At 53.0% G+C, this 9,258-nt stretch overlaps 2 protein-coding genes across 2 annotated transcripts; one reads left to right on the top strand and one right to left on the bottom strand.

The window, feature by feature from the left end:
• Positions 1-5: 5 nt before the first annotated feature.
• Positions 6-851, top strand: LOC104507109 (zinc finger protein 239-like; the record flags this gene model as incomplete). The annotated part of the gene is made up of 1 exon (XM_010148285.1): positions 6-851. A coding segment is annotated over one exon (846 nt), but the record flags the coding sequence as incomplete, so codon positions are not given.
• A 6,544-nt stretch (positions 852-7,395) lies between these two features.
• Positions 7,396-8,306, bottom strand: S100B (S100 calcium binding protein B). The gene is made up of 2 exons (XM_010148284.1): positions 8,169-8,306; positions 7,396-7,682 (listed from the first exon to the last, which is right to left on the bottom strand). Exons 1-2 carry the CDS (start codon positions 8,304-8,306, stop codon positions 7,542-7,544), a joined length of 279 nt encoding a protein of 92 aa, XP_010146586.1. The 3' UTR covers positions 7,396-7,541.
• Between the last annotated feature and the right edge of the window lie 952 nt (positions 8,307-9,258).

Here is a 9,258-nt window from a genome sequence, read left to right as displayed (position 1 = left end):
TGCACAAGCGCACCCACACCGGGGAGCGGCCCCACGGCTGCCCGCTCTGCGGCAAGGCCTTCATCTCCTCGTCGCACCTCGCCCTCCACCGCCGCTCCCACACGGGCGAGCGGAAGTACCGGTGCCCCGTCTGCGGGAAGCTCTTCCTCCAGTCCTCCCACCTGGTGCGCCACAAGGCCATCCACACCGGCGAGAGGCCCTTCAAGTGCGAGGAGTGCGGGAAGCTCTTCGGGCGCGCCTCGCACCTCGCGACCCACCGCCGCGTGCACACCGGGGAGCGGCCCTTCAAGTGCCTGCAGTGCGAGAAGGCCTTCACGCAGAAGGCCGGGCTGGTCCTCCACGTCCGCCTGCACACCGGGGAACGGCCCTACAAGTGTGACAGGTGCGGGAAGAACTTCCGCTCCTCCGCGCACCTCGTGTCGCACCAGCTTCTCGAGTCGGGTGAGAGGAACTTCAAGTGCTCCACCTGCGGGAAGGCGTTCAAGCAGGCGGCGTCCCTCAAGCAGCACCTGAAGACCCACGAGGCACGTGAGCCCCACCGCTGCTCGGTCTGCGGCCGGGCCTTTTCCAGGTCTTCTTACCTCCAGCTTCACATGAGAACACACAGTGGGGAGCGGCCGTACCACTGTTTGGTTTGCAACCGAACGTATGCCAAAATGTCCACCTTTGAAAAACACTGTAAGAAGCACCAGCAGGATGAGGAGAGGCCTGATGTGAGACCCAGGCCAATGACCACCAGGGCAAAAGTACTGGCTGAAAAGAAAAGGCAGGAGCAGAAGCAGCAGCACCGAGAAGACAGCCTTGAGCAACCTCACCAGGCTGACTCAGAGCAGCTGGCGGAAAGGCTGTGAAAGTCACTAAAACAAGGACTGTTCTGGCCCTCTGCCATGTGGCTTGCGGGAAGTAGTGTCTGGTTTGACTTTTATCAGAAGACAGCGATGTGCTGCACCAGCGTTACTCCAGAGTGTGTTTCCCAACACCGTTCTTTCTCGGACACAAGGTGCGATGCAGACACTTCTCTGGGGTGCAGCAGATACATAAAAGCCTGCTGAGGCTCCCCACAGTCTGTGCGGGGTGCAGAACGCTCTGTGGTTACAGGGGGGCTCCACCCTATTCGTGGACCCCATTGGGTTTGTGTCCTGTCAGCGTTTTCTAACACGGGTTCCTGACCAAAGCGCCTGCTTGTACCCGGATTGGGAGAGGGATGCTGCTTTGTGTGCAAAACAAAATTAAGATGTAGTCTCTTAAAGTGAAGTTTCTGTTTGAAAAGGCAAGAGAGGCAGCACACCTACAGGAAAGTTTTGTACCAGCAGCGGGTTTAGGAAACCCGCAGGAACTTGCCTTCAAAACGCGATTTGTCTTTAAAAGCACTGTACCTAAGGAGAAGATGGCATCTCTGAGCCGTCTTTTTCTCACTGGTAATTACGACACAGCGTTGTACTTAGCATCCAGATAAGGCTGTCTATGAAGGGCACCGAAAGCACGACACGTTTTACTGCCAAAGCAACTTAACTCCTCTTCCTCAAAACTGCTGCGGGTGGGTGTCAGAAGTCTGCAATTCACCTGAAATGGAAGGAGCTTGACGTTTGACATAGCAGCTTGTAGTAAAGGTACAAGCTTTTTTTTTTTTTTTAACCTGATCTCTTAGGAATGTAAAATGCAGGAACAAGGGAATTCTAAGCTCCATCTCCTTCGGAATTAAGAAATCGCTGTAGCTGGTTCGCTGGCCAGTCACCGTGCTGAGGGGATGAGGCGAGGTGCCGCGCAGGGGTTGCTGTCGAGGCAGCACGTTCCGCGTTTGTTCCCGGTTGTGAGACTGGACTCCAGCGCGTACTAAAGAGCGTGGTAACTGCAAATAAACTGCCTTCGTTGCAGCAGTGCTCTTTGTGGGCCAGCACTGTGTACTGACTTCATACACTTTATCTCATTCCAGCAACACTATTGCGAGGCTAATTTACGCCTTTATTTATTGCTTATTGTTACGCAGGAATTGGTTAGAAAAAAAGGAAGCAATGAGCTCATTTTAAGTGCACATCCCTAATTTTCTGTACCAACACCCCGATTTTTTTAACTATTTCCCTGTCATTGTGTGAAAACACTTATGCACTTTAAGAAACTTTCTGGGTAGGCAGCTGGTTTTGGTTTCTAATAGTATATTCACAACTCTGGTTTAGGGCCAAAAAATGAAATTTCCAAAAGGTTGCATGTTCAAAGTGTATCAGGCCAGAAATCACGTTAGTAGGTGAGAGACTGACTTGGGTTACATCTAAGAACTAATATACCACTAACAAAACTGCAGTGAATAACTCTCCAAGTTTTTACACTTGAGGATTTACTTGATGCTGGGTATACTAAGATATAATTCTTATTGTTGAACTGATGTTTATATTCAGCTGGTTTCAAATATTTGGGGGCCTACAAGGAAGCTGGGGGGGGACTTTTTACAAGGGCCTGTAGTGACAGGACAAGAGGCAACAGGTCTGAATTGAAAGCGGGGAGATTTAGGTTGGATTTCAGAAGACGTTCTTCCCGGAGAGGGTGGTGAGGCACTGGCACCGGTTGCCCAGAGAAGCTGTGGATGCCCCATCCCTGGCTGTCTTCAAGGCCAGGCTGGATGAGGCTTTGAGCAACCTGGCCTAGTGGAAGGTGTCCCTGCCCATGGCAGGGGGGTTGGAACTAGATGGGCTTTAAGGTCCCTTCTAACCCAAACCATTCTGTGATTCCATGATTTATGTGGTCAGATATTTCCAATGAGGTGTTCCTAAGCTGAAGTCTCCTGTCATGACAAAATTCTAACGTAAACTTTTCCTGCAGTCTTTAGATTTTGCTTTGTGACCAGTGATGGTGTTTAGGAGGAACTAGACACACTGAGGTTTATTTCCAGTTTAGCTATGCCGGTGCCACATATGCAGTTTGACCTTTTTTGTATTTCAAACATGCAATTAAAAGAATGTACACCACTCTCTTCTCCTCCAGTCGCTTAATTTTTAATCCTTTTCTCACCTAAACATAAAACACTTGCTTGTGGAAGGGGAACACGGTGGCTGGTTCTCTAGCGTTCTTTAACGCTGACACTGCACAGGGAACTGCAAAACAACGATTTGTCTTTACTCCTGCCATTTTTCCTTCCTGGACACGGGCAGCAGTGCCATGGTGGTTGTGTGCTTGTAACTTGGCGTGCCTACATGCAGAATCAGAATTCCGGTGGCAAGAAAATAGTAAAGTGGCTTTTTAAAGACCAGTTTTATCTTGCCCCTTGATAGTTTTGGAGGTGTTTAGTTTTTTGTTTTGTTTAAAAAGCTTCCTATTTTGCTATTCTAGTTTCCTGCTCTCTCAGCTGCCTTCCCCCTGCACTCAGAAGTCCCCACTGTTGAGGATGCAGGATGAACTCGGGCTTTGCACAGTACAATCCAGTGCCAAGAATATTTCAGACTGGGAAACCTGAAAACACGTTCTAATGCCCTGACTATTGCAGTACAGTAAGTAAGGCCAGGGAAATCCTTCAGATGTAAAACCTGGTAGGGGGAACAAATTCAGTCCCTGGATCACTCACAGGAATGCTGCCGCTTTCTTCTGAGATGTGTTTTTCAGCGTAACGTGCTTCCCTGTCGCTAGCCTGCCAGGATGGAGGAGTCTCTCGGCCGCAGCTTGCAGCGCGCAGTTCCCAAAGCGCGGGACCCGGCGGTGCGGTGCTTTTGTTCACGCAGTTGCTTTACTCCGCCCGGCAAGGTCAGGAACGCTCCTTCTCTGGGGTCTGTCAAAGTCCGTGTTTGATTTGTGGAAAAAGCGCATTTTGGTTTTCTTTTTAAGATAAATTACTTATTTTGATGTCAGCGCGTGAACCGTGCTATGGAATGGTTCAGCCTGCCTGGACAGACCACTGGCAGTCGGCAAGATGAAGGAGACGTGTTTGAGATGTGCTAACAGCAATACGCCCCCTCTGTACCTGAAGGGGCCGACAAGAAAGCTGGGGGAGGGGACTTTTTACAAGGGCCTGTAGTGACAGGACAAGGGGTAACGGGTTTAAATTGCAAGTGGGGAGATTTAAATTGGATTTCAGGAAGAAGTTCTTCCTGGAGAGGGTGGTGAGGCACTGGCATAGGTTGCCCAGAGAAGCTGTGGATGCCCCATCCCTGGAAGTGTTCAAGGCCAGGCTGGATGAGGCTTTGAGCAACCTGGTCTAGTGGAAGGTGGCCCCGCCCATGGCAGGGGGATTGGAACTAGGTGGTCTTTAAGGTCCCTTCCAGCCCAAACCATTCTATGGTTCCACAATAATCATCACACCCAGTAAGATGTGGGGGTCTCTAAGTGCTCTTCCAGTGCTGGTACTTTTGTGTCTGATCCAGAGAGAGGGTTCCCTTTCACAGATACACTTTGTAATTATGTGGGGAGAGAGGAGAAGTACAGGTTCTGACCTCACAGCGCAAAATGTAAGGGCAGCGTTTTAAATTATCACAGTGTTAGAGCAGAGATACAATACAGCAGGTACATACCGAATCTGCCCATACGTTGCTTTTCTGGATTGAGAAGTTGAGTCTGTTAAATGTCTCAGGCTTGTCCTGTTGTACTTTCTTCTCTTTGTTTCACTTTTAGTACCGTTGATAAATAGTTCTTGTCTTGACAGGACGTTTAATATAAGAAACCATCTGTCGGTGCCCTTCCTGGTGGGGAATTCACTGCGTAGGGAGTCAAAAGAGTAACAGACAAACGCGTCCAACCGTCTGGTAGGCGCTGCTAGTGTCATCCTCGGGGAGCCTCTCAGGACCCTGAGGGTCCTGCAGCACAGACCCCAGAGCGCCACGTTACCAAATCAGCCTTTCTGCAGGTTGTCAAATGCCAGTCTGCAATGAAAATGTGTATTTTCCGTGCTCTGCTGGGATCGATGCAGTGTCACATGAGTCTAACCAGTGCCAGCGAGGTTTTGTAAGAGCACACAAACCTTGGGTATCCAGCAGGCTGACTCTGTTGGCTGGAAGGGGGCATAACTAAAAATTATTTAATATGTCATTAGCCTGTTACCTTCTCTTCCTGAAGAGCAAACTATCCCTGCCAGGGCCTGAATACCAGTGGTGTCAGGGCTGGTGCTTCCAAGTATCTAGCCTGTCATTGCTGGGAGGTTAGCGAGTTGCTTCAAAGCTTCTGAGCCTCCTTCAGAGCCAGCTGTGACACCTGCTGCCCAAAGCTCTGGTGCCTGCTCCTTGGCTTCAGAGCTTTTCCTTTTTTTTAACGCCCTTGCTGGTGTAGCAGCATCCTTTTTCTAGGCTGGACGTGGGGCCTGCGCGGCCCGTAGGCGCCCAGGGTGTTGGCAGAGGTGCTGCAGATGGATGTGCCTGTGCGAGGGGGCAGCGTGCAGGGCGGGCAGCGTGCGGGGGGAGTGGTTGGCAGAGGCAACTTCTGCCATGTGCTTGCGTCAGTGTTGCCCGAACTGCTGTGCAACAGCATTTGAAGCGAGGGGGGGGCTTTCGAGAGCAGCTTCGTGGTATTTTGCTAGCAGGAGTTAAACCACGGCACTGTCTCCCACGCTGTGCCAGCACGCAGCTGTCCCTGCAGTCCGTGCTCTCAGCTGAGGCACTGCCTGTGTCCGAGAGCAGCAGGACACCGTGGGAGCAGAACCGCAGTGCGGGCTGGGTGGTGCTGAGTGAGGCCTGTGACCACACAGTCCCTGTGTCAGAAATTTCACTGCAGGGGTGGAGGAGTGTCCAGGGCTCAGGCACCGTGCTGCACCACTGGCAGTCAGGGTGCTCACCTCAGAGGAAGACATGCTCTCTTCCTCCCTGACAAGAGGCACCAGCTCTGCTGTGCCTTCTCCTGTGCCACATAAAGCTTCTGTGAATTCCCAGCAGTGGTGTTGCTAAGTCGGGATCAACCTTACTGCCGGAAACGCGTGCGGTCGTACTGCATTGCTCCCTGCTCCTGCTCCCTTTGCTTGCCCAGGGACAGGACAGCCTGCTCAGGTCACACCAGCTCTGCCAGCATCCGAGCTGTGTTCTACACCCCCAGCTCCTTGCTGTTGCAATGCTGTGCAGGGCTGCCGAAAAGGCCCGGTCTTGCAGAAGGGCTCCTCTTCCGTGGGAGCACTGCTGGTGCGGTGAGGCAGGTGGGACTCGGGCACCTGCGATGGCAAAACTGCTTTTTTAATTCTGGATGGAGCACAAGATGTGTCTTTGGTGTATGTGTGTCTCTGCCCAAGTGTCCCCTTCCGCAGCAGGGGGGAAGCAGGTGAACAGCAAGCAGGTCCCTGTCCTAAGACATGTCATTTTGCACGTGAAATCATTATGAAAGGTGGAATGAGGTAAAAACGACAGCAACATCTGCGGGCATCTTTCTCATGAATTGTCACGATAGATGTTTGCTAGCCACAAATGCCTGACCCACAGGCATCGCTGCGCTGCATGCAAGTGCGGACTGAAAAAGGCAGGAGCGTAGGCTTCGGGGAAGTTGTTGTATGTTTAGTTTTGGCTTTGCAAAGGTTCACCAGGGCAAGTTGTGCCCCTTTGGCCTGGCAGGTACAGCTGCTGCTTTGGACAGCCAGGCAAAGCATGGTGGCGGGGCCCAGCCACAGGGATGCCAGCGAGGAAATGAAGGGTCGATGCCCAGCCAGGGCTGTGAGCCGTAGCAGTGCTTCAGGCAGCGCTCTCCAGCCTTCCCCCGTCACAGTGCAGGGCAGGCGGGGAGCTGCACGCAGCCTGGGACCAAAGGATGCATTTTCCACCAGAGACTAGTTGTGGCCTAGAGACCGAAACATTTTATTCTCACCATTTCCACACGCTCCAGAGGCTGCACCTGGTCTACGTTAAAGCACTGTGGTGACACTGAGTGGATCCCCCCCCTTCCCTTCTGACTGAGCCTGGGGACCTCGCCAAGGCACGTCCCAGGCCCAGAAGCTGTGCCCAGCCCAGGAGCCTCGTAGGCTTTCGCTTCCAGTTCTGCAGGCTGCTAAAAGCAGGAGGATTCATCGACAAGAGAAAAGCCTGGGCTGTTAGATGGTTATGCTTTGCCTCTCAAGCCAAGGGGGTCTCTGTTTACCAAGAAATGCGTGGGCTTTGCTGAGCCCCTGTGACAGGACAGGGGCTGTGCTGCTGCGGTTAGTACCATGCACAGGGCAGTCGGAGCCCACGGGAATCAACGGGAGCCTTTCTGTTCAGGCCGGTGGGCTCAGAACCAGGCTTGTGTAGCCAGCCCCGCTGCATCACTTCCTACTTCAGCCCTTGAACTTCCGTTTTCCCTTGGCAAGCAAGCTTGGATGGCAGCGTCCACCTGCCTCCAGCCCTGTGCACGTCCTGTGCATACAGCCGTAGGGAAGGAGCGTGAGGGAAGGCATTCACACACCGCATCCAGCCAGGTGGGCACTGGCCGACAGGCTTTCCTGAACCATGCGCGCGTTTTCTTGTTCACAAGACGCAGAACTTAATAAGCTGCTTAACTCTAGCACAAGCTGAACTCCAAGGAACCCCTAATCACACCGTCTTTTTCCCGGAGGAACGCTGCTGCTCCGCATCTCTCCAGCATGAGCAGGAGGTGCTCGCCTGCTTCCCGTCAACTCACTCGTGCTCAAAGAACTCATGGCAAGCAGCGGTGACCATTGCAATGAAGGCTACAAACTCCTGGAAGTCACACTCTGCATCCCCATCGCTGTCCAGTGCCTCCATGACTTTGTCCACAGTCTCCTGGTCTTTGATCTCCTGAGGGGACAGAGACAGGCAGCCAAAACTGGGGAGGGTTACAGCAAGGCCCAGACAATAACATGTCCCCCCTTCTTGGGGGCTCTCATGGCTGAATCTCTGTTCAGACACATCCCAAATAGCTCGTTGCTGTGTCCCCTCTGTGTTGGGGCACCACGCTGCGCCTGCAGCAGCAGCCCTCCTGAAGTGGGAATCACAGCCATAGCTGTGCTGCTGGGAAGGGGCATCTTGAGTCCCTGGGGGCAAGGCTGTCCCCACTTCCCAGGGAAGGAAGTTTCCCTAGTATCCACCCCGAACCACAGCCCCAGCTATTTCCCTTGTTGTGCCACCTGCTGCTCCTGCAAAGCTGGAGCAAATTGTTGAATGCACTGCTGCATGAATAAATCCCTTCCCCTGCGCTTGCTTCCCATGGGATATGGAGTTAGTGGAACCCAGCAGCTGCTCCCTGAGCCTAGCCAGGTGTGCTGCAGGGAGGGCAATACTTACACCAAGGAAATGGGTCAACTCGTTGTTGATGAGCTCCTTCAGTTCTGATTTCTTCAGCTTGTGCTTGTCTCCCTCCTTCCCTGAGTACTGGTGGAAGGCATCAATGATGGCAATCATGGCCTTCTCCAGCTCAGACATGGTCACTGTGTGGCCCTGGGGTCAGAGGAGTGAGGAGTGCGTTAGCCTGGGCCAGCTCCAGTGATGCCTTTTGCTTTGCGAGCACGGCTGCCCCGGGCGTCCCCCCTAGCATCACCAACACCAGACCCCGCAGCTGCTGAAAAGCGCTGCAGGCAGCTCTCGCTGCGGGGAGGAAGAGCCCCGGGGACCTTGGCTGCTTCTGGGAGCTCTCCTGGAAAGGAGAGCCATGCACCATCAGGAGTGCCCGGCACAAGGCAGGAGCTGACATAGCCCCTGGCACTGATGTGAGTTTGGCATCTTACATCTCTGTGTGGGCAGAGAAAATGAGGAGAGGCTGCAAAGCCCAGGCAGCTTCCAGCAAGGTGTTCCTGCATTTTCCACGTGCGCCGACCTGGCTAGCAAGCAGCGTGTTGTCACTTCACCTCTTCTTTGGCTCCTGCTGCTTAGCCCATTGCTTTGTTTTCCTTGCCTGGGAGAGGGGCAGGCAGGAGCTTTAATTTCTGCACATGGAGCTTCAGAAAGGTTTTGCTGTCCCTCTGTCACAGGTGCTCTCGCCTCTGCCGGCAGACCTGTCTCCAGCTGAGCAGGCAGAGGAACCCAGGCAGGAACCAGTTTTGAGTGCCAGTGGGACAAAATAAGCACATCTCCTCTGAATTCTCTCCTGCGCTTGATCTGGAGACCCTCTTGGGAATATTAGTAATTGTGATTGCAGTGTTCCCTGCAGATTGCACAAACGGACAAACCAAGGAGACTGACTGAAAGGGGAGAGATGCAAAACCGCCTTCCCAAAAGCTGTGGAATGCACTGACGCTGGGGAAAAAAAAGAAAGAGCCTCATTGTCTGGCACTCGGTTAATTCGTATCGGACGGATAAATGTCTCCTGCCCTGCGGCCCTGGTTCCTGTTTCACCACCACAAGGGCCAGCGCTGAGGAACTAAATTCTGTCCCACGT

Source organism: Eurypyga helias, unplaced genomic scaffold (genome assembly GCF_000690775.1).
Source record: "Eurypyga helias isolate BGI_N326 unplaced genomic scaffold, ASM69077v1 scaffold35633, whole genome shotgun sequence".
NCBI lineage: Eukaryota > Metazoa > Chordata > Aves > Eurypygiformes > Eurypygidae > Eurypyga > Eurypyga helias.
This window is presented reverse-complemented; position numbering and strand designations above follow the sequence as displayed.